The sequence below is a fragment of the Gymnoscopelus braueri genome (genome assembly GCF_963280865.1).
Source record: "Gymnoscopelus braueri genome assembly, chromosome: 17".
Taxonomy (NCBI): Eukaryota; Metazoa; Chordata; class Actinopteri; order Myctophiformes; family Myctophidae; genus Gymnoscopelus; species Gymnoscopelus braueri.
This window is the reverse complement of record NC_137617.1, coordinates 2,808,950-2,836,813: the sequence shown is the minus strand read 5'-3', so window position 1 is coordinate 2,836,813 and position 27,864 is coordinate 2,808,950. Positions and strand designations below refer to the sequence as shown.

Sequence of the window (27,864 nt, the reverse complement as noted above, 5' to 3'; positions counted from 1 at the left end):
CGATTCACTCAACTCACGATACGATTCGAATCACGATTCGAGGTTCACGATACGATTTGTCACGATTTTCTCACGATTTTTTTAGCACATTTATTAAAAACCTTGATTATTTATTTTACAAAAATCATGTATTTTTTAAAAACTATATTTTCTCTTTTCCTCTTTTTAATATATGAAATTAAATAAAGCCTTTTTATTCATGAGGTACATGCATTAACTGACACATTAAGACATATACTTTTTTATTTGTAAAATAATAACTTTAAATATATAAGTCTATAAATAATAAACCTAAATAAATAAATGGATTTTGAAACATCTATCCCAGATGAAATAAATTATAAAGAAAACCTCTTCAAATAAACAAACTAAGGCTTTGCCTTGGGATTTACAAGTTATTTTTTTTAATCTCTGCTACATTCTCAGCATTCTGTATAAAACAACACATTTATGTAATAAGGGAAACTGTTTTAAACTGCTCCAAATGAGATTAGATAAGAATTAATTGATTAGTAGTATCAATGAAATTCGCTATATATCTGAAAGACAGTGTTGAAAGGAGTTTGACGTTGTCAGCAGTCTGATACAATTGTTAAATTAGATTATTATTCATTGCACTCTACAGCCTAGCAACGTCGTCAGACGGGGGAGGGGGTAAACGGTATAGTTTGGGCTATTCATCAATCAAATAAACATGTTTACATGCGACGCACATTTCCCTCTTTATGCAGTGCGATTGCCTAGTTGTTTAGATTTCATAGCCTGAGAGGACGTGAACCCCTCTCTGCCGTTCATAGCCTGCCGTTGAGTGAGTGAAGTAGAGACCAACGAGGCAGCTATGGTGGCCCTGAGGGGAAAAAACTAGTAGGCGGATAACAAGGGAGGGAGTCTTGACTCGATTGCGCCCTCTGCTGGTTGCATCGCGATGTCATATTTTATTGCATCGATTTAAATTGTCACCACTTTGAATCGATTTAAATCGATATACGATAAATCGTTACATGCCTAGACCGTAGGACTACGTTCTTGGCGGTTAATGTGTTAAGAGGCTTGGTGATGAGGCGCCCACGGGCAGCGGTCAGGAAGCTAATGCTAGCGCTATACCGTGGCTGATAAGAGGGTTTCTTCACTATCAACGTGTCAGCTGTCAGCGTGGCGGCACGTTTATGTGTGTCAGTCTAGTCTCCCCCTGTACAGGATTACCTTCCCTCATGTAGAGTACATTCATACTTCCTATCTGGATTGTACCTTGTGTGGTTTTTACCTGAAGTGGGTTTAGCTACGTGAAATATGTGTTTTTTTTCCTTCTTGCACAAAATGATCTGTTGAACGTCTCTCTTCACTCAATTCCTGCTTGTAATGGGGTTGAAACAAATGATTTCGGTCAGCCAGTTCCATGTTCTATTTCACCCCAGGCTTTATATTTTCCTTTATATTTTCCCCGGTCGTCGGACGCAGGCTGAGTGCGACCAACAAAGGAGTGCAGTTTTCAGCAGTGTATTGCTCATGGACACCTCGACACATAGCTGGGGCTGGGAATCAAACACGCGGATTAGGGTGACGTAAAAGCCCATCCGCGCATCTTTACTGTCTGTCTCCGATGTGCGGGCCAATTTACTAGAGGTTCGGGCCAGCATAAGGTGCGGCCCGAACCTCAAGTAAATTAAAAGAGCGTCGGAGAAAATACAGAAGCAGGAGCTTCCTTTACAAAAGTAAAATACAGAATGACTGCGAGGGCTGCAGAGAGGAAGCGTGGATCAAAGGGAAAATATGCCAGGTGTGTTGATGGAAGTAAACAGCTCAGAGAGGCATGGACTCAGGTGCCTGTGGCAACCGGCGTATGCAGCGTGCATGAGGCCATCCTTCCATCCGTGCGGAACACACAGGCCCTGTGGGGCCTTTCCTTATACTGTATTATTTTTGCTTATCTGGGACCAGCACAAACATGGCCAGCAGATTCAGTATTCAGGGTCTTGTACGGTAACGTTGTGTTCAAAAAATTGCTTTTGTGTTTTTTAAAGGGGTGGTTCTCAAACTGTGGTTCGGGACCCCCATGGGGGTCCCCTAATGATTTTGGGGTGGGGGGGATGATTTGCTTTAATGTGCGACATTGTTTTCTCACTCAACAGTAAACAAACCGACATACAGTATAAGAGTATACAGGGTATCTGCACGTTTCTAAAGTGACAATGTAAGGACTTTTAAGACCTTTTTAACCCATTAACACATTGACCGCCAGAGGTTAATCTCATAATGTACTCACCAGTGCCAACGTTTTATTGTTGTTTTTTGTTTTTTTCACGTCGCCACAGATCTTGTTAAAATCCTTAAGATTGAGCTGTGCACTGTTTGTAAACATCGCGGAGATCTCACTGCTTCTACCAGTGAAGACCACGTGTCAAACGGAGCCGCCATGTTTGAGTTCTGACCGTTTAAGTTAACATGGGAAATGCGAGGATGAAAAACTACATGTTTACAGGGGCTTTTACAGGGGTTATTGTGTACGACTTAGAATGGAGGCAGACGGGAAACAAAAAACGTGATCGCACTTCCGGTCGAGATCGGGTGGTGTTACACTGAAAATGGTCCCCCTAGAAAAATTTAAAAAAAAAAAATTCGAAAAAAAGGAAAAAGCACCACAGCCCGTAGGCTACGGGATTGGCGCTTAACCGTTGGATTTAACGGCCCGTAGAACTACGGGCCCGGCGGTAAATGTGTTAACTGCCAGAGGTATTTTCATATTTTTTTAGCCAGTGCCAGAGTTTTTCATTGAAAAAAATTAAGTACTCAGGAGCCGAGATACAGAATTTTTAAGTTTTAATTGGCACGTGGCGGCTTTAAATAGGTTCGCGTAGATCTACGTGATTGGCAGTGAATCAGTTAATACCACTAAAATAAAGCGGGAAAAAATTATTAGACCATTAGAGCGTCAGAAGTAATCAACAAACTATACTATTAAAACAAGTGGTCAAATATGACCTAAGAGGCAAACATTTTGACAATAGGCTCATAACGCCTTGCGGAGGGCGTTATGAGCATGCAAATAGCCTATTTTCACAATTTGTATCCGTGGAACAGAGTCAAACTAAATGTAATATCAAGGCAAAAACGTATACATGTAAGCAAGTGTCAACATGAGCACCAAACACGTACATGCACAAAATAAAACAAACATCGGATGCGCTTAGATGAGATTAAAAGCCAAAGAAAATAAATGGGTCTTAAGTAGAGACTTAAAGGTAGGGTAAGTGATTTTCTTTGGTTAAAATAAGTGTTAAATAGCTCTATATTCTGATAGTACTCATTACTATAGAGTGTTTGTTCAGTAAAAGGAGTCTCCTCGTCTCTCCAGCTCTTTATAAAACAGAAAATGCATTTTCGTTTCAGTTTCAGTTTCATTTCCAATGTTATCCAATCAGGATAGAGAACTCAATCAGGATATAGATTAAACAAGTGAAATTGGAAGTGATGACACTAAGAAATGAGCAGGCAAAATTGGAACTGAAACACTATAAAAATGAAGCTTAAAAATGGGTACTTTCTCCTGATTGGCTGAGATTGTGAGCTTACATTTTGAACTTGTGAAATGGGACATTATGCACAATGAGTACTTTTACTTTTGTACTTTAAGTATATTTTGATACCAATACTTTTCTACTTTAACTCAAGTACATTTTGAATTCCGGACTTTCACTTAGTAACATAGTAGTTCCACATTGCAGTATTGATACTTTTACTTAAGCAAAATATGTGAGTACTGTTTCCACCACTGCAAATGTGCGTGCGCCCCCTGGTTCTCTTGCTAGTTTTGAGCTCGACCAGCAGTAGCTTGTCAGCAGATCTCTGAGCACTAGCTGGGGGTGTAGTGTTCCAGGAGCTCAGAGAGATACTGAGGGGCCAGCCCATTTAAAGATTTAAAAAAGCAAATAGCCGAACCTTAAAATCAATCCTAAAATTAACTGGGAGCCAGTGAAGTGAGGCCAAGACAGGGGGTTATGTGTTCACGTTTTTTTAGTGCCAGTCAGCAAGCGAGCAGCAGCATTCTGGACTATAGGGAATTGTAGTAGTCACGTCTTGATGAAATGAAAGCATGGATTGCGGTTTCTAACTTTAACCGTGCTGCCCCGCAATGTCACCCTCTATGTTGACCGATCCAATGAAACTGCTAGAGGAGAGGAGACTTTACAGTGTGAAGTGTTACACTGACTGTAAGACCGATTTATACTTGTGTGCCGGTGTAGTGCGTCAAAAACAGTGTCAAAAACAGCGTCACATCAACGTGTTTTGAGCTTGTAGACTGGCTGATCAATTGAAAGCCCACACCGCCAAGGACGTGTTTTGAAGTGTACTGGTGTTTTCAGTGTTTATATGCTAGATGGCGATCTTCGGTAACCTATGAGTCACCATTTGTCTACCAGTGAAGCAGTGAAGGGGCAAATCACGCAGTTGCAAAAAAACTAATGGATTTGGAGAAAAAAAAGGCTTTTTGTTGCTTTGAGTGCTTTCTGTTGCTTTTTGGCAAAAACAACCTACATTCAACTGCCAATAACTATGGATCATCGCGACGGCACTCTTTTTTGTTCCCCGGTTCTACGAGACTTGGATACGTTGGATGGATCTTTGCGAAGCATAATATTCTATGACGTTTCAAAGGTTAGTGTAGGTGCCAAAATCCCCCAAAAGACCCTGGCTCTTTATATACAAGACTAAAATGACAACTGTGCCTAATCAAAGAAGCTGCTCTAAATCCCTTGATTAAAGCAACAATTAAGCACAGTTGCATCAAAAACAGCTCTAATACTATCAAAATAGTTAACCAAACACTGTCAAACTATAAAACCTTATTATTACAAAACACACAAATTATTCTCACAATTCACAGGTCATACATTTTCAGATATCTGCTCCCACATTTAGTGAAAACGCTCGGAATCGCTGGCAAGGTCGGCTCTAGGCGATGTTTTACTCTGGCGGTTAATGAGTTAAAGATCGGTCTCCTATTAATTTCAATTAGTCAAATTTGGTTCAGGAATGTGACAAAAAACCTAAAAAAATCTATAGGGTGAGCAATTGATAGCAAATATTTAAAGTAATCCTTTACACGTATCGCCTAGCAACGAGAATGATGGAACGCACTCATTTGTTTAATGAGGAAAAAGAAGCGATGGCTCTCTAGGTACATTTCAAACTTTGATCATTTGCTGCACAGACCAGTCTGCAGACTGGTGACTTAGCCATTTGAAGACTTGAAGCAATGTTATTAACCACAGTTTCTTAACGTCGGGTTCAGGGACCACTCAGGGTTCAAAAAGGACCCGTATACGGGTCTGTAACTCTGAGAGTGTACAAATGGAACCAAATGGACCCATACGGGTCTATAACTCTGAGAGTGTACAAATGGAACCAAATGGACCCTTACAGGTCTGTAACTCTGAGAGTGTACGAATGGAACCAAATGGACCCTTACGGGTCTGTAACACTGAGAGAGTACAAATGGAACCAAATGGACCCTTACAGGTCTGTAACTCTGAGAGTGTACAAATGGAACCAAATGGACCCTTACGGGTCCATTTGGTTCCATTTGTACACTCTCAAGAGTTCAAATAAAACACTGAGGTACTATACCATGTAGACTGGGGTTCCCAGAGATAAAACAGTTGTATCAAATGCTGGGGTTCCGTGGCCTGCTAAGGCACATCAAACTGGGGGGTATTTGAAATTTAAAAAAGGTTGGAATCACAAAAAAAAAAAAAAAAAAAAAAAAAAGGGGACCTTCGTCCATCTCCTCTTCCTCCTCCAACCTCCGAACCAGCGTTTCTGCCGACGCGGCATATTCTCCCTCGGCCAGCGCTCCCATCTATCTATTGGCGGGAATGGAATGGACACTTGAGTGTTTTTAATACCACTAATGGTGCAGGAGTTATGGAGGGGTCATCCGCTACCGTCAGCGTATGCAAGCGTGCACGGTGCACACTAGCGCACGCGCGCTCCCCACACACACACATGCGTGCGCTCCCCACACACACACACAAACACACACACACTTCCCTTTAAAGTGCCTCCCACTCCATGTACCAAGACCAAAAATACAGAGTCTGCAAATTCCACCACTGTGTGTGTGTGCATGTGTGTGTGTGTGTGTGTGTGTGTGTGTGTGTGTGTGTGTGTGTGTGTGTGTGTGTGTGTGTGTGTGTGTGTGTGTGTGTGTGCATCACTGATGTAGCAGATATTCACATAGTCATAGCTGACCATCTCTAGATGTCCTGGTTTCTCCATTATTCACAGGTTCAATTTCTCTCTGTACTAATACTTTTCCTGACAAACTAGTACAGACTTATTTGAGCAGTTTTTTTTTATCAGATCAAAAGGCCTACAGTATAGCATGTATGTTTTTATTTATATTTTACTTAGGCTAACAAGTGGGCTTATAGACCTGCTTGTTTGCCCCAGAATAGGGAGGCTGGGCTTCATGCAGTCAAGAAGTTCAAACATCATTAACTCATTGCCTGCCATGGACGAGTAAATTCGTCAAATTCTGTGATAAAAAAAATAAAAAGCACAGTGAAACCCTCTGTGATTAGCAACCATCAGGGGATCGATCATTCTGGAGATAAATATTCTGTGACTACTTGAAAAGGTAAGAACATCTCAAAATCGCTGGCAGTGGGTGAGTTTTTTTAATGTATACAGTTAAAGAGTAGGCAGTTAAAGAGTTAAAAGTAGCCATCCAACGTAGAGAGAGCCACAGCATGTGAGTCCTCAACGAAGCACGTAGCCCGCCCGCCCCGCCGCCCCTCATCACCTGTTTTTCCAAAGGCAATTGTCTTCCAGTGCCGCGGCACCCTTCACATTCATTAGTGCAGCCATTATTTTCGCTTCCTTAACCCATTAAGACCGGGAACGCATCTGTGTCACTTTAGATTTCTTTGGGCTATTCAAAAATAGCAGATATACAAGCTACAAGCTCATACATATATGAGCTTGTATCTACTATAAATGTCTTTAATCGTGAAAATGTGTGCAAATGTTTGAATATGTATATATTTTTAAAGTGAACATATGTAACTCAAATCTTTGAGTTATTTTGGGATTATACAAATGTCTTCTAAATCCTTACAGTTTTTTGAAAAAACTTATGTTGCAATAATATCAGTGGTTCTCAAACTTTTTCATGTCAAGGACCCCCAAAATGATATGTATTTGGCCGCGGACCCTCATCTCAAAATACTATTTTTTCTATTTGAGTAAAAAAACAATTTAAAAAACATACATATTCAAAGATTTGCACACATTTTCAAGATTTTTCAAAAATAGCAGATCTACAAGCTCTTAGCGCGGCACTCATGAGCTTGTAGATCTGCTATGGCAGATCTCAAATCTAAAAAAAATCGTATTTTGAGATGGGGGTCCGCGGCCAAATACATATCATCTTGGGGGTCCTTGACATGAAAAGGTTTGAGAACCACTGATATTATTGCAACATACGTTTTTTTGAATGGCCAAAGGAAATCTAACACACATGACACACAGATGCGTTCCCGGTCTTAATGGGTTAATGAGGGCACTTGTGGTGATGATGGTGGCAGTGCTCTGCGACCTTGTGTGCATGTGCTGAGAGTACCCTTGTGTAAAAAAAAAAAAAGTCTTTTTGTTCTAAGGTTACACGGCTCTCTGTAATCTGGGGCACCGTTGGCTTCCAGCGGGGTCTGTTAGTGATTGATTAACTACAGTGGTGGTCTAGTATATGCCTCAAGTAAATACGGTACTCAAAGTATGAGCGCATTCATTGCCAGGTGTTAATCAAAGGGATAGTTCACCCCCAAAATGATTTTTTTTCTGTCGATTAGTCAACCCATGGAGACTTGAATTCATGGATTTTTTTGTCGCATTCCTAAGTCAATAATTGTAATTATATAATGATAATAATAATTATTGGCTTAGGAATGCGAAATTATCCATGAATTCAAGCCTTCATGGGGTGACTAATCCATAGAAAAAAGGGGGGGAAAATGGGTGAACTATCCCTTTAATTCACTGCCAGTGGTTTTACCTTATTTTGACGAATGGGTAAAAGCACTTTGAAAGGTGTCGGAAAGACTAGAAAGGCGATAGGCCTATAAATGCAGTGCATTTACCATAATGCTCCGCTTTATGAAATAATATTTGACAGACCTCAGGAAGGACGCAGGTCATCATGAGCCAGATTAAAAACACACGCAGACAGAGGTCCGTCTCTGTGATTACTGGCCTCGCCTCTCCTCCGTGTATTCGAGCAGGATTTGGTTTCTGATTACCAGTTTAAAAAGGGTAATCTCAGTAATTGGATCCACCTGGGGGGGGGGGCGGGGGAGAGGTGTTTCCTGGTGACATATTTCCGCGGGCGGACCGCGCCGCCGCCAGTAAATGGGAAATGACGGTCTATGACAGGTCTATCGGTGACCGGCGGCAGTGGTAGACTAAGTACATTCACTTGAGTACTGTACTAAATTTTTGGAGTATTTGTTTTTAGTTTTTTGTGTTTTGTGCAAGATGATGACTTTCACTCCCCTACATTTATAATAGAAATGTTGCACCTTTGACTTCACTACATTTCTAGGACCGAAACGCACACAATATATTTATGAATTGACCACGTAAGCCCTATATCTTAACAGTTCTGAAAATCGACATCGTTATCTGTACTTTTGAATACCTTTCAGCATTCAACTTAAAAAATAGCTAAAGTAGTTGAAAACGCATCGCTTCGCGACACGATTCAAGCTTGCGGATCTGCTGTTTTTGATGCGTTTGTGTGACACTGTGGTATGATCAAGTAGGGAGTTAATTTACTAAAAAACACAGGAAGAATATGAAGATGAGAGATTTCTGGCCGACAACGACGATAATATACTTTGGGGTAAGTTAAAGTATCAATACTGCGATATAGAAATACCCTATTACAAGTAAAAGTCTGGAATTCAAAATGTACTTGAGTAAAAGTGCAAACGTATTGGCATCATAATGTGCTTAAAGTACCAAAAGTAAAAGTACTCAGTCATTACGCAGAATGTCCCATTTCAAGTTTTCAAAAGTATAACAATCTTTTGAAAATAGCAGATCTACAAGCTCACAATGCGTCGCATTGTGAGCTTGTAGATCGGCTATTTTCAAATGGCAGAGTAAAAGTACTGGAAATTGGAAATACTCAAGTAAAGTACAAATACCTCAAAATTGTACTTAAGTACAGTACTCGAGTACATGTACTTAGTTACTTTACACCGCCGCTAAGTACCCTTTGGTGTTCACCACCAGCTAAGCGTGGACGTTCCATCTGCCACCCCTGATAGACCCATGTCATTCATGTCATCTGCCAGCATGGGATCCTGTTGGATTTATTCGCAATTAATGTGAAAATGTCACCGCTTTGAAGGAAGTCCTTTTTTCTCTCTCTCCCCGCTCACCCCTTTGCCCTCCCTTATATTTTTTCTCGGTTCTCTCTGTTCCCCCGCTTTCCAATCTAACCTCGCAACAGCACGATGTGCGTGGAGTCACTATCAAAACCTACTGATACAAAAGTACAAAGTCAATCGTTTCAAAATCTGCCTCTAATTATCATGTTTGCTGCCCTTACCTGACCACTATATAGTCCAGTGGTTCTCAAACATTTTCATGTCAAAGACCCCCAAAATGATATGTATTTGGCCGCAGACCCCCATCTCAAAATATTTTGTTCCAGGGACCCTCAGAAGCAAAGATTTGAGTAAAAAATGTTCGCTTAAAAAAATATATATATTCAAAGATTTGCAAACATGTTCAAGGTTTTTCAAAAATAGCAGCGCGGCACTCGGTGCTATGAGCTTGTATATCGAATATTGTTGAATAGTCAAAGTATAAAATATGTATAAAGGGGTTAAAAAGATTGTGACGTTGTATTAACTAATTTAGCTGGGGACCCCCTGGTACCCCCCCCCCCCCCAAGGACCCCCGAACCCCACTTTGAGAACCAATGATATATTCCACTCTGTGTATCGGACTGATTTTGTGTAGCTCTACACGCAATGCACATAAGGATGAAAATAAGCCTGCAACGTAGACATTACTGAACATTATGGGACATAACCGTAAATCTACATGGGTTATGAGCAATACATAGGCTTAAAAAAACGCCCTTTAATCAACAAACCTGGAAGCAATATTGACCCGGTGCAATGCAACACTTCATTTACACGTTTGTGGTATGATTTTAATGTTGGCTTTTAGAGCTCTGGGAAATTCTCCTCCATCTCTCTCTCTCTCTCTCTCTCCCTCCACGCACGTAATTATAGACCACCGCCTGCACTGGGAAAGGTCAGCGCTAATGGCTTCAAAAGTACACATTATGGTTGAACTTTTGAGCGTCTTTGAACGCCAGGCTTGAATTCTGATCTGTTGAATCAGGTCAATTTGTCCCGGTTTTGCTGCCGTAGTCCGTTAGGTGCGTGTGCATGCAAGAGCTAGCTTGTTTTTGACACAACACAGAGTAATTCCTCCTTGTATATTGGAAGTGGCAGCATTTAAAGGTGTAGTGAAAAATATGTTTTTCACACCTTTAGAGCATATCCGTGGTCATCATATGGGCATACCTAAAAATAGATGCCAAAATAATTGAAAACAAACCATTTTTGTGTATTTTTATATCAAAAGTCCCTAAAAAGCCAATCTTAATTACTTCCTGTAAACGAAAACGTGCTGCATGATGACATAACAAAACTTTCATGAATATAAATGAATCTTGATTACATGCACCCGTTTGATTCCCATAGCTGCACGTTCTTCAAACACAGCTGATTTTAATAACAGAGCTACTCCGTTTTGAATCCCATTCAAGATGACATCCAGACAGTGTATTACTCATTTTAAACTTAATCTGCACACTAAAATATGTATCTGAAAACATTATTTAGGTTAGAAATAAGCCCCGTAGTAGCAAACGTGCTTAACTGGCCGTTTCTCTCGCACTTGGAAACAAACACTAGCCCTGTTGCACACGGCTGAAGTGATTGAGATTCCAACATCCCATAGCCTGAAGGGATGGGACCTTCTGATTGGTTGAGACGACGTTTCAGACTGAATCTTCAAAATAAAATGACCGAAAATGTGTAGACCCCTGGGGGACTCCAGTCAATGAATTCCAGACTGTACGTTTTTTTATATTTTTAGATCTATTTTGGGGCTTTTATACCTTTATTGATAGGACAGTAGGCTTAAAGGAAACGGGGAGAGAGAGATGGGGAGTGACACAAAGTAAAGGCCGTCAGGATCGGGACTCAAACCCGCGACGCGCTGTCAGGCTACATTGAGCCTAGGTGCCCGGATCGCTGGCGTAGCGGTCACATACTGTAAGGTTTAACGGGACTGTTTTATACTTTGTCATATGAAGGTGTCGCGTGGCGCAAGCTCACCATGTGTCACATTGCGATGTATTGTGAGCTTGTAGATCTGCAATTGTCATCATCTACTGTAAGGTTCAGCTAAGAGGCAACCCTCGCCTGTGCAGGGGAGATAATGCACTTATGAACTTCAGGCAGGGCTCGATCTTTTTATTTTTAATTTTTTTATCAGTTGTTGGGACGGCAATTTCTGGGTAGGTTCCCAACAGGTCTAGAGAAGTGTTTGTTTAAAATGACAGTTGTCTAGTTTATTCATGCAAACAAGACAGACTCTTAGGTGCAAGACACTTTTTTTATATACAAAGATTCAGGTGAAAAATCTGGTACGTTTCCCTTTAACCACTTGAACACCAGCATGCCTATTCTGCGGGCATTCACCCCAAAAATAGTCGATCTACACGCTCTTAAAGAGCTGCTATTTTTGTGGAAGAGATTTAGTGTAGATCAAAAAAGGGCGCACCAAGTACGGCGCAAGTCAGTATAGAGGTTGTAAGAGGTTAAAATAGACAAAGGTGTTCAGTTTTCCAGTGAGGGTTTAGAATAATAATAATAATAATAATGAACTGTGTGCATGTCAGATGCAACAGCAGCAGAATCTCTGATTTAAAAACGAACCATCCTCCACCATCGTCCCCCCCACCCCCACGTGTGATCTGGGGGTTAGATTGGAGTGTGCGCACGTGACTGCCTACAGTACGTGCACATTAATCCTTTAAGACCGGGAACGCATCTGTGTAACCACTTTAACCATTATTTTATGCTTTGGGCTATTCAGAAATAGCAGATATACAAAGCCCAAAGTGTGGCACCTACGAGCTTGTAGATCTGCTATTTTTGAAAAATCGTGAATATTACAAATGTTGTGCAAATCTTTGCATAATATATTTTTTTAAGCGAACATGTTTAACTCAAACTTCTGGGGGTCCCTAGAACAATATATTTTGGGGGTCCGCGGCCAAATACATATCATTTTGGGCCGTCCTTGACGAGAAAAAGTTTGAGAACCACTGATTTTATAGAAAATTAGTTTTTTTTTCAAAAAACTGTAGGATTTAGAAGACATTTGTAGAATCTCCCAGAAGCAAATATTTGAGTTACAAATGTATATATATATTCAAAGATTTGCACATATTTTCACAATTTTTCTAAAATAGAAGATCTACAAGCTCATAGTGCGGCACTCGGTGCCGCGCTATGAGCTTGTAGATCTGCTATTTTTGAATAGCCAAATACATCGTAAGTGACACAGATGCGTTCCCGGTCTTAAAGGGTTAAGGATTCACCGTAGGGTACAGCGCCACATTTCTGCTACACCTGTATGTGTGAGCACACGTGTGAACGATACAGCGCGTATAGCGTTCGGTCGGCTCGATGTGTGCGTGTGCGCGCTGTGTGCACGTGCTGCATGTAGGTACGTATATGTGCGTGTGTGTGTGTGTGTGCGTGCCAGAGCACACTGCAAAAGGTCTAAGTCAAGTGTAGATCAAATTAAGATAGACTACGGGGATTGCCTGGGGTTCAGGTGCGTGCGCACGTACCGGCAAGGTGCAGATTAAATTAAGATACAGCGCACCGCAGTAGCATTATGTACAGCTGCGCGTGTGCGTGTGTCTGTGTGTGTGTGTGTGTGTGTGTGTTTGTGTGTGTGTGCGTGTTATTGTGTATGCGAGTGTTGTCTGACAATGCTGATAGGCTGGGGGGGGGGAAAAGCAAGGGAGTGCTTGCTAGTGTTGTGCAGGTGTTTAGAAACCAATGGTGGCATTTGTACTCTGTCCTTTGGAGCGCAATTAACTACTTAAATGGTAGGGAAGATAGGTTAAAATAAGTGTTAAATAGCTCTATATTCTGATAGTACTCATTGCTATAGAGTGTTTGTTCAGTAAAAGGACTCTCCCATGTCTCTCCAGCTCTTTATTAAACAGAAAATGCATTTTCAGTGCTCTCTCCTGATTGGCTTAAATGTTGTCACCTACCTGAAAATGTATTTATATTCTGTTCACTAAAGAGCTGCAGAGACCCCTGTGACCGAACAAACACTCTGTAGCAATGATTACTATCAGAATATAGTACTTTAACCTTTTTAACAAAAATAAATATATAGATATAGATATCACTTACCCTACCTTTAAGTCATCTATACTTGGTGAAATATTTTATATCGGTGAAAATGTTTCTATTTAAAACATTTGTGACAATTTCCGCCAAAAATAAATTCTTCCCTGTTCAAATACCTGCCCCTGCCAACACACACACAGTTCACTCTTTATCAGGTAACAATGTCAATCTGTGCACAGATGTGATGTGATATAATGATGATAATGTCTACACACACAGCACTTTGTAAAATGCGGACGATCAGGCTAATTAGCATCATCGTTAAAGTGACAATGGTTAAGTGTTTAACTTTCAGCACAGGGGTAGGTGTGTGTGTGTGTGTGTGTGTGTGTGTGTGTGTGTGTGTGTGTGTGTGTGTGTGTGTGTGTGTGTGTGTGTGTGTGTGTGTGTGCGCACATATCACAATCACCCAGACACTATGTTCTTACTGTACGTATTGTAAGAGTAGATTCCAGTTAATCACAGTGTGACTCAAGTGACTCACAGATGGTGCGTGTGCTCAGCCATGAACAGTAACAAAAGAAACAGGGTTTAAATGGTTAACCACTTGAACTCTAGCATCACTATTGGCGGAACATTCGCCGAAGGATTTGGAGAGAGTTAGTGTAACGGGGGAAAAAGAGCGGACCAAGTACAGAGCCGACTAGAGGTCTTCTCGGGTTCCAACATGATCCAAATGGACCCGTGAAAATTGTACCCAGAGCCCACTGGACCCTGTCTATTAGAAATCTGAGGACCGGACCCGAGCAATACCGAGAGATGTCGGACCCGACCCGTCCAGACCCGGACAAAACCAGAGGCCCCGAAATGCCCGAATGCCAAAGTTGCTTGCCAATAGGCTCTATGCACAGCAGCCATATTGGAAATAAATCTTGCCTCTTCTTACTTCCTTCACAGGTGTTATCAATGATACTAATGAAGGCTCTGTTCCATTCTGGTCAAACAGAGTCAGGGTGCTGATATTGCACTCTGCTACACCAGTGGGTCTCAAATTGGGGTCCAGGGACCCTTGTGGTTCCTTAAGGGGGTTCCAAATGATATTAATATTCATGATAAACGGTACAAGTACCGATCCCGGACTTGGAGTCACTTCTTGTGTACCCGAAGACCTCTAGAGCCGACCCCTGGTCAACTAAGTGTTAGTCTACTAAAAGGCTTAAATGGCTAACCTACGTACAGATGCATATTCCATGACATCCATCCAAGCATTTTGGATGATAGAGCTTGTGATAATCCAATCACGCAAGAATGGATGTCAATTCTGTGGGATGTGCAGCCATTTGATGTTTAACTTTAAGCTATTAATTGTGATGTTTTGGGACGAAGCGCCTCTCATTGAATCTCTTTAACCTTGCAACTAAAACTTTGGAACTTTTTTTTAGGGGGGGTTGACGTCATTTTATTGAGATTACATAATATGAAAGTTTCCACAGTGCGTTGCAGGAGCTGGTGCTGGTGGTGGCTTCCTGCACCAAGGACACACACACACACACACACACACACACACACACACACGCCAAGGGTAGACAGAGGCCATGCGTACAGACTGACAATCACTGTTTCCACTCCCAATTATTACCTACTTGGAGGATGAGCAACCGTCTGTGGTGGAAGAAGTACTCAGTTTCTTTTTTTACTTAACCCATTGAAGCCTGAGGTTCCGATTCTGCAAAATGTCTTCTAAATCCTAACAGTTTTCTGAAAAACGTACTGTATGTTTCTATATCAGTGGTTTTCAAACTTTTTCATGTCAAGGACCCCCAAAATGATATGAATTTGGCCGCGGGCCCCCCCCCCCCCCATCTCAAAATGTTTTGTTCCAGGGACCCCCAGAAGCAAAGTTAAAAATGTTCGCTTTAAAATAATATATATTCAAAGATTTACACACATTTTCACGATTTTTCAAAAATAGCAGATCTACAAGCTCATAGCGCGGCACTCGGTGCCGCGCGAAGAGCTTGTATATCTGCTATTTTTGAATAGCCAAAGTGCAAAATAAAGCTTTTTTAGCTCAAATCAAAAAGTGACACAGATGCGTTCCAGGTCTTAATGGGTTAAGTGCAAGTAGCAATACGACAATATTAAAATACTCTGCTACAAGGATGTATGTATTCCAAATTTGACTTGAGTTAAAAGTACACAATTAGTAGCATCAAAACATACTTAAAGTAGCTAAAGTAAAAACATTGCAAATTACACCATGATGAGTCATCACAGTGTAATTTGCAATGTTAAACCCACAATCAATCCTCCAGTTCAAGGCAACACAGAAAGGGGGGAACTTTTTTCTTATTTCCACACAACTCCTTTATGCTATATTAATGACATAGTTAAATATTGAAAAGGGGTGGATTTCCCCTTTAAGTGGTATCTTTTCACTATGTGTCAAAATGTTTCGAAGGCAGACGTTCTACAGGCTCACAATTGAATCACAAGTTGTGAGCTTGTACATTGTCTATTTTCCAAATAGATTAAGCATGAAATACTGCTTACTTGGTTAATGCATGTTTTGTAATAATAATCTAACTTAATCTAAATCTGTAAAGAAACTTAGGAACGTCATTTTCATGTAATTGTAGTGGAGTAAAAAGTGCAATAACTGCCTCCGAGATAGAGAGTAGTGGAAGTGTAAAGTATCAAAAGAAAGGAATTGGAAATACTCAAGTAAAACTACATCAAAGTTGTAATTAAGTACAGAACTTGAGTAAACTATCGTCCTTGATGGGGGGGGGGGGGGGTCATACGGTTTGTTCTGATCTGCCACTGCTAGACCCAGGCAACCACAATTCTACTTTAACCCATTAAGACCGGAACGCATGTGTGTGTCATTTTTAGATTTCTTTGGCTATTCAAAAATAGCAGATCTACAAGCTCATAGCGCGGCACCGAGTGCCGCGCTATGAGCTTGTAGATCTGCTATTTTTAGAAAAATCGTGAAAATGCTTGCAAATCATTGAATATATTTTCAAGCAAACACTTTAACTCAAATATTTGCTTCTGGGGGGTCCCTGGAACAACATATTTTGAGATGAGGGTCCGCGGTCAAATACATATAATTTTGGGGGTCCTTGACATGAAAAAGTTTGAGAACTACTGATTATAGCAACCTATATATATTTTTTTTAAACAGTTTTGACTGGATTTAGAAGACATTTGTAGAATCTCCCAGAAAAAATGGCACAGCCACGTTCCCGGTCTTAACGGGTTAATTTAATTCAAGAGCAGTATAGATTGCATATAATTCCATCTCCATAATTATCTGTCCGTCTTGTCATACCCTACTTGGTAAAAATAGAACCTCTGTCACTTCCTGAGGGCTCCAAAGCCCAACTTGTCAGTGGCCGGGTGACAGCCAAGCCTGCCTTTATGACTGACGAAATCATCCGTCAGGGAGTTCAGTTGGGAACGTTGAAAGAACTTCTCCATTTCACTTCTTGGGCAGCCATTAAAAAACTTCTACTGAGTACTTGCAATAGCACCTCCATAAACTGTGTGTGTGTAGGGTTATACACAGTATGTGGTGGATCTGAATCCTGAAATACTTGTAAATTCGGTGTTTATATCCATTATTTGTGTACTACTGTAGCTGCACATTCAATATTACTTAAAACTAGGGTGACCACCCGTCCCGAAATTCGCGGGACAGACCCGAAATTGGACCCTCTGTCCCGCGTCCCGCACAAGCAGAGCAATGACCCGAAAATCAAAGATATGAAAAATATATATATATATATATATATATTTTTTATAATAAATCGGTAAAATCAGGCAAAAATAAGAATTAATTAACATAACCCTAACCTAACCCTAATCCTAACCCTAAAACCGAAATAAAGAAACCAAAAACCAAAAAAATTCTCGCGCGCGGGGGTCCTCATGCACGCGCGCGCAGTCCCGCAAAACGGGTTCATCTGTCCCTCAATGGACCTGTTTGAAGGTGGTCACCCTACTTAAAACTAGACCGATACCCTTCGGGCACGGTCCTACTCGGGAACCACACATGAACGATGTGAATCAGGAACGGTGCAAATTACCACAATTATAAACGGGCACCGGCCTACTCGAGGATGATGCAAGCCGGGAGGGAACGATGCAAGTACTTAAATCATGCAGCGCCATTGACGTGTAACACGTCCATTTTTTCCCAAAGCCCAGAGCGCCATTGACGTGTACACGTCCAAACTGTGTTTTCAGTGTTTACCAACATATCGTTGCTGTCGGGTAGAAACCTTGCAAGTCCAAAACCGTTCCTTTTTTATTCGTTTTTTTTAATTTTTTTATGTTAAAGTCGTGAAAATAGAAGATCTACAAAAAACGCGTTTTGAGATTGTAGATCGGCTTTTTTCACTACTTCTGTGCGACACTCGCTTGTATGATGAAGAAGGGCATTAAATGTATAAAATAAAAATATGGAGATGAGGTTTCTGCCCGACGGAAACGATTATGCAACGTTATGTCCAGTACACTGATATGTTGATCGTCTGCGTGGTGGTGTGTTCACTGTGTGTTGTAGTGTCTGTTAGTGCGTGTTAATTATGTGTTCAGGTGTGTCGTGGTGTGTTATTGCGTGTTAATTGTGTGTGCAGGTGTGTTAACTCATTCAGTGCCAAAAATATTTCTGGCTATATCACCCCTGTGCCAAGGCCAAAAATACATTGTAAAAAAAAAGTGCTTAGGAGCCGAGATACAGCCTTTTTCAGTAAAAAGTTAAACAAGAAGTGAATGGAGCAGCAAATCTTCAAATCATCATATCTTGGGTTCTGAACCTTTTTTTTCAAAAAAAAAAAAAAAAAAAAAAAAATATTTTTTTTTGAGTTTTTTTTTTTTTTTTTAGTTTTTTTTTTTCATGACGTCTCAGACGTCATTGGCACTCTGGGCTTATGAAAAACGTGACGTCTGCGACGTCATTGGCACTCAATGAGTTAATTGTGTGTGCTAGGTGTGTTATGGACACTCACAGCTGACACTGGTCTCCTTTGATGCCCTTGGTGGTGCAGAAACACTTGCCCGTCAACACCTGACACACGTTGGCATGGCCGTTACACTTACAGGCTGGAGGGAGAGGGGGAGAGAGAGAGAGAGAGAGAAAATAAGTTACACAGCTATTTATTGTTTATAAAATTATTAAAGGCTTAAGTGGTTTAGTGCATTAAAACATGGACACGTTCTGGCATACAAAATGCGGCTTTGGCAACATTTCAAATTTAATTTCAACAGATGGCAATAAACTGATATTTTCAATTAGTAATGCACACCAATGAATATATCTTAACTGTGTGTGTGTGTGTGTGTGTGTGTGTGTGTGTGTGTGTGTGTGTGTGTGTGTGTGTGTGTGTGTGTGTGTGTGTGTGTGTGTGTGTGTGTGTGTGTGTGTGTGTGTGTGTGTGTGTTCCATTTCCAATTAGTAGTTCAAGTTGTGAGTACACTGTGAGGCCAGGCTTTCCTGAGGCTGTACCAAAGCCCTACAATTCCCACAATGCACGTCACAACAACACATACATAAAGACTAGAGCCCAACATTGTCAATTTTTTTGGGTCCGATTGCCAATAATGATATTTTTTTTAACCCATTAAGACCTGAGGCGATTCTTAAAAATGTTTTCTAAATGCTAACAGTTTTTTTTTTTTTATCTGAAAAAGTATTTGTTCCAGATTTTTTTTTAAATAGCAGATCTACAAGCTCATAGCGCGGCACTCTGTGCCGCGCTATGAGCTTGTATATCTGCTATTTTTGAATAGCCAAAGAAATCTAAAGTGACACAGATGCGTTCCAGGTCTTAATTCAAAAACAGTTGACGTTTTGTGAGCTTGTAGATTATTGAAGATTTTTTATTTTTTTACTAAATAACAATTCACAATGACTTGCCCAAAATGCCAGATTGAAAGTGGTAAAAAAACAGTCAAATAATGCCTGTATGGATGTATCGGTTAAACCCATATATATGCTCTAATAAAAGACAGATGCCATTAGCAGCTCCCCAGTTTCACAACAGCTGACCTTTACAGGAGGGGTCAACATAATCAGGGAATGAGAATGGATTCTATGAGCCGAGTGTATCAGATGTAGTTTGATGTTATGTACAAAATTATAATTCTGCTTACAGTACATAGCATGGAAGACATTTGGTTCCATTTCTACACTCTTAGAGTTACAGACCCGTAAGGGTCCATTTGGTTCAATATGTACACTCTCAAGAGTTACAGACCTGTAAGGGTCCATTTGGTTCCATTTGTACACTCTCAGAGTTAAAGACCTGAAATGGTCCATTTGGTTCCATCTGTACACTCTCTGAGTTACAGAAGGGTCCATTTGGTTCCATGTGTACAATCTCAGAGTTAAAGACCTGTAAGCGTCCATTTGTACACTCTCAGAGTTAAAGACCTGAAATGGTCCATTTGGTTCCATCTGTACACTCTCAGAGTTACATAAGGGTCCATTTATTTCCATGTGTACACTCTCATAGACCTCTAGTGGTCCCTGAACCCAATGTTGAGCAACAGCGCTTTAAATTTTCCATCAATTCTTCATGTGAAAACACGGTGGTTTAGTATGAATGGGACTCATTCACTTAAAGGATTCCTGTAAAGCCGAGACTGCTCTTAACGTCATGTCTCCCCAGACACTAAAGTGATCGCGTCTATAGGTTCACTTTACATGTAATGTATATTTGCATGTAATGTATAGAGCCCTGTGCATTAACGCGTCATATCAGTAACCACAGATAGTGTCTGTGTGTCTGTGTGTGTGTGTGTGTGTGTGTGTGTGTGTGTGTGTGTGTGTGTGTGTGTGTGTGTGTGTGTGTGTGTGTGTGTGTGTGTTTGCATTGTTATACTTAAGGCCACTACGTCCCCACAAGTATAGGATAAGTGGAGAAAAAAACTAAACCTTGCGAGGACCATTTTCTTGGTTCTCACACGAGAAATTGTCGTTTTATGGTGAAAAAAAGACATTTAGAGGTTAGGTTTAAGGCTTAAGAGTTACGCCTGATTTATACTTAGTAGTGTGTGGGTGTCATGCACAGAAAATAGCAGATCTACAAACTCAAGCTTTTTTCGGTTTGTGACACCCGCAAAAAAATGCCAAAACAAGGAAACTGTAAAAATGCCATTTATAAAATTTCCGTTCAAAGATATTGTTGTCCTCACAAGTATGTTACTACCAACGTGTGTGTGCGTGCGCGTGTGTGCGTGCGCTTGCGTCCATTCAGTCGATGCCAGACAAAAGCTGCTCATTTCTCAGGAATGCTATTGATGTCATGAACCGCATGGGAGGGTCCCAAGGTACAGTAACAGCCCCAACCCCACCCTCCCCCTCTTAAATCCCCCGAGACAATGAATGGACGCCAGCGCTATACCATTTCCTAATTCCCTGTCAGCCTGTCCAATTCAAAAAAACGCATCCCCTCTGGGTGTGTGTGCGTGTGTGTGTGTGTGTGTGTGTGTGTGTGTGTGTGTGTGTGTGTGTGTGTGTGTGTGTGTGTGTGTGTGTGTGTGTGTGTGTGTGTGGTGGGGGTCCAATCTCAAAACACACCCTCTGGGGGGTTGGGGGTGGGGGTGGTCCTTCTATGTTTCTGTCTGGCAGGGTGGGGGGGTTGGGGGTCGCGGCGCGTGAAAAAGGTTAAAGCAAAGTCATGTGGAGACGTTCAAGACGCTATACCGATACGGCGGATGTGCTGTGACCCCTGGTGGTGGTATTTGGTACTGTCAGCTCCTATACAGTGAAGAGCTCAGCTGTTAATGTTAACTCTGAGAGTGTACAAATGGAACCTTCCATTTGTACACTCTCAGAGTTACAGACAATTTGGAACCCCCCCATGGTTGAATTTGGGGGTATATCTGTACAAACCTGTCGTATGAAGTGGTACTCTGTCTTTCTCATCTCACAACAACATTTTATTGGTTTTAAAATAGCTGTAGTCAAGAGCTATTTTGGATGTGATAGTCTTATTGTTATGTTTTCACAATTAAAGTTTTAATTAAAAAAAAAAACTTACAATTTGCAAACGTGTCAGGTTTGAAAATTTAGTATCCACTATTTAGTTTGTTTATTTATTTCATTCCAGTTGCAGTGAGCTTTTGGGAAATGAAAACATGCCTGCTGAATTAACTGTGTCACATCTCAAAAGGTGCCGAGATGACATTTCCTTTTTGTGTCGCACAGCATAGCCACCTGCTTTACTTAACACACAACGCTGCTCCCTGTTGGCTGTGGTGATACATTACTGCCTACGTGTATCAAACTATTTCATTACTACCGTTTACTGGATTAGTTTTTTTTATTTCAAGGACACCCTAGTTTGGTATGAATTATGCCATGGACCCCCCCATAACTCTGAGAGTGTACAAATCGAACCAAAGGGTCCATTTGGTTCCATTTATACACTCTGCGTTAAATAATTTAAATTTGTTTTCGGCATTGAACATTTACAAAATTTACATTTCTGTCAGAAGTTGCACAGGGAAGATATGATAAATAATTAAAAAACGCAAAGAAATGACTGACATATTTACAGTGAATACACTGTATATTAATTATGATTTATGTGGTGGTTTTACTTGCATAATATTTTTTGTGTGATTAAGCTCGACTTAATAGCTAGCATGGTATAAGTACGGCTCTGCGTTATCACCCGTACCACACCTGTTTAGAGTCTGATAGATGCTTTAGTCTGTGGGTTCATATTTCTTATTAGCTTTTGAACATTAAGTACTGTCATATTTCACTTTCAAGGAGCTTCAGCTCACTGCGTAAACATTTTGCAGGTGTGTGCATGAGCATGTCCGTGTGCGTGCGTGCGTGTGTGTGTGATCCATGCAGATCGGAACCTTCTGGATTTGGTCTCTTCAAGGAATACTTGACTTTTTTTCCTATCAATTACATGAAGCCTTGAATTCATGGAGATTTGTTTTGTTTTTGTCTTATTCCTCAGCCAATAATCGAATATTTCATTACACCACGGTGGTAGGAGACCAATGCAAAACTATATAAAATAATAACATAAAAGCCAGATTACTGATGATCCAGGTTCAAAGATAATGTTTTAAATATAGTATTGCTCTTGTTAAGATTGGTCTCTTATTAACACATTGATTGCCTAGATCCAATTAACTCGTTTTTCAAATCCATCACTTGATTGCCTAGATCGAGTTAACTTGTTTCAAAAAAGTTTTTTTTTTTTTACCCAAAGACCAAGGAGATATGATTTTTTGAAGATCTAGACTCCTATCCCTTGTTAACTTAAAACGTATGCATCTCGGCTCCTGAGTACTTTTTTTTTTCAATGAAAAATCTCTGGCATAAAACTGCAAAAAATCTGAAATAATTCAGGCAGTGAATGTGTTAACTTCAATTGGTCAAAAATTGGCACAGGAATGCGACAAAAAAAATTCTGCAGTGGGCTGCAGTGTTGATTTTGACAACAAATTTAGATTTAGTCTTAGTCATAGTCTTTTGAATCAAATTCCATTTAGTTTTAGTCATATTTTAGTCATCTGAAATGTTTTTCTGTTAGTCTAGTTTTAGTTGACTAAATATCATAAGATTATAGTCGACTAAAATGTTGGCGGTGCCTCGATGGCGTCGTAATGACTGATTCTACACTTGGTTGCGTGCTGAAAATAGCAGATCTACAAGGTCACAACGGGTCGCGACGCGTTGTGACCTTGTAGATCTGCTATTTTCAGGGCGCAACACCTGAGCACAACCAAACATAAAACTAAGACTTGTCTTTTAGTTCTACTGGATCTCTTCTCCACTCGTCCCTCACTAACATGTTAGTCTAGTTTTTATGGGTTGACGAAATTATCAGTATATTTAGTCTAAGTTTTAGTCATCATACCTTAGTTTTTATTTCGTTTTTATTTTGTTTTCGTCAGGGAAAAAAGGTGTCGACGAACATTTTTCAACATAGTTTTAGTCGACAAACGGAGGGAGGGAGATGGATGTGTGTGTGTATGTATGTACAGACATTGTTTTTCCCAGTGTGTCACTCACCTTGACATTTGCCTCCGTTGGTGGGGTCTCCGTGGTAGCCAGGCATGCAGGTCTGACAGTGCGGGCCGGTGGTGAGGTTCCTGCACTGCTCGCACACACTGCCGTTCACACACGTACTGTGTCCGTTGCACTGGCACGCTGTGGACAACCAAACACACAAACACACCTCGATAAATATGAGATGAATACAAGTGTATGCCTTTATCATCATCGTCCAATATGTCCTGGAGCAAAGCAATCTATTTTGGATGATGTTAAAGGCTTATTCTTTTTTTAAACGCAAAATAGAAACAACCGTCTTCAAATGGAAACAATAACGTTTTAATGGGATACACAATGTTTCGGACCGGAGACTTTCATCAAGGTCTCAGAAACGTTGTGTTTTCCCATTTTGTATTTGAAGACAGTGTGCGGGAGCCTTTCTTCTGCGGTCTTATCTTACACACCTGTTGCTTTGTAGGTGTGCAGAAGTCTTGCCCGTTAATATAAATAAATACATATTGTACAAATAATGATTGTGTTAATACGGGTGAAAGGGCAGAGCATAGAACAAAGCAATTTTATTTAGATAAAGGAAGAATTCCTGATCACATTCTTCTCTGGGGTGAATTGTAGGCCTATTTATGGCAACAAAAAAAAAAATCACAATTATTACATATTACTCTAATCACAATTATTTGAGATAGTCGCAATATTTTTTTGCATAATCGTCATAATCATTTCCACATCTTCATATATTTTCCAAAACAATTCTAAAATAGTGGAAATTATATTAATTAAAAAAAAGTTAGTGAGGCTTTAACCACTTTCACAAAGAAATAGGAAAAAAAAAATTAAAGCTTCCCAATGCAATGCATTGTTTCGCTACGTGTGCGCGCGACACTGAAGTACGACGAAATTGGGCATTAATTTACACACAAAAAAAACACGAATAGTTGAAACATGGAGATACAAGGTTTCTGCGGGACAGTGACAGTATTATCATCGCAGCTGGGCATAATCCTCTTATCTCCATATTCTAACCTGTTGTGTTTTTTTCGTAAAAGTAACGCCCAACTTGATCACACAACAACGTCACACAAAAGCATCGAAAGTAGCAGATCCACAAGCTCGAAACGCGGCGCGAAGCGACGCGTTTCGAGCTTGTAGATCTGCTACTTTTGATGGTTTTTTTATTTGAATCCTGAAAAAGTTAAATCGTTGGCCATAATGAGGTTTCCACCCGACAGAGACGATTATGATATGAAGAGACACCGTGAGCCGATCACGCTGAAAAGCTTGCTGTGGTTTCCGGGGCGGCGGCGATGGCGGCAGGGTTATCAGCTTACACGCCGCGCGGCCGTATAGATCGCGGTTTTTGATAACGCATTGTGTGACTTAATCGCATATCTGCCCATACTGCACCGAGTCAACAGGGAGGGATCGGGTTTCACCAAGGAGGGAGGAGAGGCATCCATCCACTCTAAGAGCATCCTCTTTGAATCGTCACTGACGAACAGAAACCTTGTATCTCCATATTTCAACTTTCTATATTTTTTGGGGTTTTTTTCCGTAAAATAAAGCCCTACGTCTTCATTTGACAGTGTCACGCGAAAGTCGCAAAAATATCCGATCTACAAGCTCACACCACGGTGTGGTGTAGATCGTTTATTTTTGCTATTTTCGAAGAATTATGAAAGTAAGCGTGAAATTGTCGTGTGTCTGTGGGTTTTATAAACCAAGGAAAAGTATTAAAGCAGCACTATGTAATTTAAAAAAATGAATATAATGTAATTTTGTCCAATCTGTATGGTAGAGTTTGTTAATACAATATAACAATATTTGTTTGGTCTCCCTGCTCTTCTATTGAGACATTTAGATCGTGTCAAAGGTCATGTCTCACCTAGACACAGGATCTGACACAGGATTTGTACCTGATGGTCAAGATTACATTTATCCCCTGAGCAAGCAGACAGGCTCTATAAGCTCAATGGCACAAAAAAAATGCAGCACTTGCGCAGGAAACCGGTTTGAAATCCGGGGTAGAAGAGGAATGTTACATAGTGCAGCTTTAACAAGAGCTGGTGACCAAATGATAACTACATTGGAAAACAGGTTTATTTTTTCCCATTTCCTGAGAAGTTACAGTTTTGGACATAAAAGGTTTCCACCGACAGCAACGGAATCTTAAGACGTTACCGTAGATATGTAACTAAAGCCCTGTCTCCCTGCGTGCATGTCTGCCTGACGGCCTGTCTGTCTGTTTATCAATCTACATGTTCATGCATGCTGTAAGCGCTCCCATGCAGACTGTGTCATTGATACACTGTGTAAGTGTAACAGTGATCCACTTTCAGTGAGGACCACTTCCTCTACGAGAATTCCCACTGCACTTTTTTTAACAATCAAACGAAACCAGATTTTCAGTAATTTTGCGTATAAAATGGAGCTAAAGTGGTCACACTAATCAATGTGTCGATTATACAAAAATAGAATAAAAATGCATCTATGTTTTTTCTTTTGATATGAAAACATTTTTTGGGGCAAAAAAAAACACTTCTCAATTATTCAATTAATCGAAAATGTAATCAATATAATAATCTCTAATTGATAAAAAACAAAACAATTGATAGCTGCAACCATGGTCTCTCTTACCAGGACAGTGGATGAAAGCCCACTCATAGTTCTTGTCCTTGGGGCAGAGGCCCGGTTCCAAGCTCATGTCCTGGTACTGGCCCTGCTGCAGGCCCACCTTGGAGGGCCTCTTCATGGGCCCCCGGTAGGAGCCCTCCATGCAGAGACCCCGGCCCGTGCTGCTGGGGTCCCCGCACCACCCGCACTCCGGCTGCTCCAGGCACTGACCGCACGTACGCAGGCCCGAGCAGTTCTGAGCTGTGAGGAGAGGAAAGAGAGAGAGCGAGTTGGAGACCACAAATTGATATGTATTTGGCCGTAGACCTCCATCTGAAAAATATGTTGTGCCAGGGACCCCCATACAAGATTTGTGTTGCTAAAATGCTTGAAAAATATTCCAATTGTTTCAATTTTCTTCAAGATTTTTTGGGGAAATGGCAGATCTACAAGCTCACGACGTGTCGCATCGCGACACATCGTGAGCTTGTAGATCTGCTATTTTCAAAAAGCCAATGTACTATATATAGGGTTAAAGCAGTGCAATTTGATTTAGCTGGGGAACCCCTGGAAACCCCCTCAAGGACAGGAACTGCACAGTGCAGACAATTTACTTGATAAAAAAAAAAGACTTCGGAAGTAACAGTTAAAGTTAAAGTTTCATTCTGTAGTGATCTGTGAAGTAAGCCCACGGCTGTGTCGGCTCCGATTAATTTTGGTTTTGAAGTGAGGTTAACACGGTTATGGATCTGATAAGTGAGGTAAAAAAACTCATTCTGTCCAAAGCGACAGTGTGGGAAGGCTGGGAGCGTGCCTACGCAGTACTACGCATTTCTCAAAGCATCCTGATGTTTGTCCCTTTCTGCATGAAGGACAGAGGCACGAGAGGTCATTGTGTACGTTATCCACAGCCTCTCCCACATACAATTTAGGCAATTTAGCAGATGCTCTTTATCGAGAGCGACTTACAGTAAGCAAGGTAAACACATACATCAAATGCAGAGACAGTGTGTAGCCTTAGTAATCTAGGATCACAGGTGAACCAAGAAAATAACCTACCGTAGCATCAGTCTAAACAGTATATTATAACATCAAGAAATGATGATCTGTACGTTGACTATATAAACAACAGGATGACATTTTAATGACCTGATGAAGATCGAAACCTTGTCGTTTTTGGTTCTGTGCTTTGCAGGAAACAGCCTCGGATTAGTTTGGCTTGAACCGAGGCACAGAAGCACTAACGCTTGTCTCTGAAAAAAACTAACATTTCCACCCCTGCAATGTGCTCTCATGTGAGCCGAGTGTCGGTGCTAAAACCTGTCAAGCAGGAATTGGGTTGAGGTTTTGAAAGCGATTGTTGAACTTGTTTCCAAATATCAGCACTCCCGAATAGGCATTAACGATTCACTTAACTACTGATACGGTTCGAATCGCGATACTAGGTTCACAACACGATTTTTAACACAAATGTATACATTTTCATTCATTTAAAAAATATTATTTCTCTTACACAAATCCAGTATTTTATTATTATTTTTTCTCTAATCCTCTTTTCAATACAGTAGCAATTGACTGAAAACCAATTTTTTAATCAATTCTCTTACAAAGATCATCTATTCTTTTTTTGGCTATTTTTTGCATCGCAATTATTTTTTTATTAAATCGATTTAAATTGTCATCAGTTTGATTGATTTTAATCGATTTACGATAAATTCTTACATGCCTACTCCCGAA

General features: G+C 40.6%; 1 protein-coding gene across 5 annotated transcripts in view; it reads right to left on the bottom strand.

Annotated features, from left to right (window-relative positions):
* The window catches only part of atrnl1b (attractin-like 1b), a 149,095-nt gene that overhangs the window by 76,338 nt on the left and 44,893 nt on the right, over positions 1 to 27,864 (bottom strand). For all 5 annotated transcript variants that reach the window (XM_080456210.1, XM_080456211.1, XM_080456212.1 and 2 more), the window contains exons 19-21: positions 26,152 to 26,388; positions 23,518 to 23,655; positions 18,482 to 18,575 (exon numbers count right to left, since the gene is read on the bottom strand). In XM_080456210.1, coding sequence (XP_080312336.1) covers positions 18,482 to 18,575; positions 23,518 to 23,655; positions 26,152 to 26,388 — 469 coding nt within the window. The remainder of the gene's footprint in view (positions 1 to 18,481; positions 18,576 to 23,517; positions 23,656 to 26,151; positions 26,389 to 27,864) is intronic.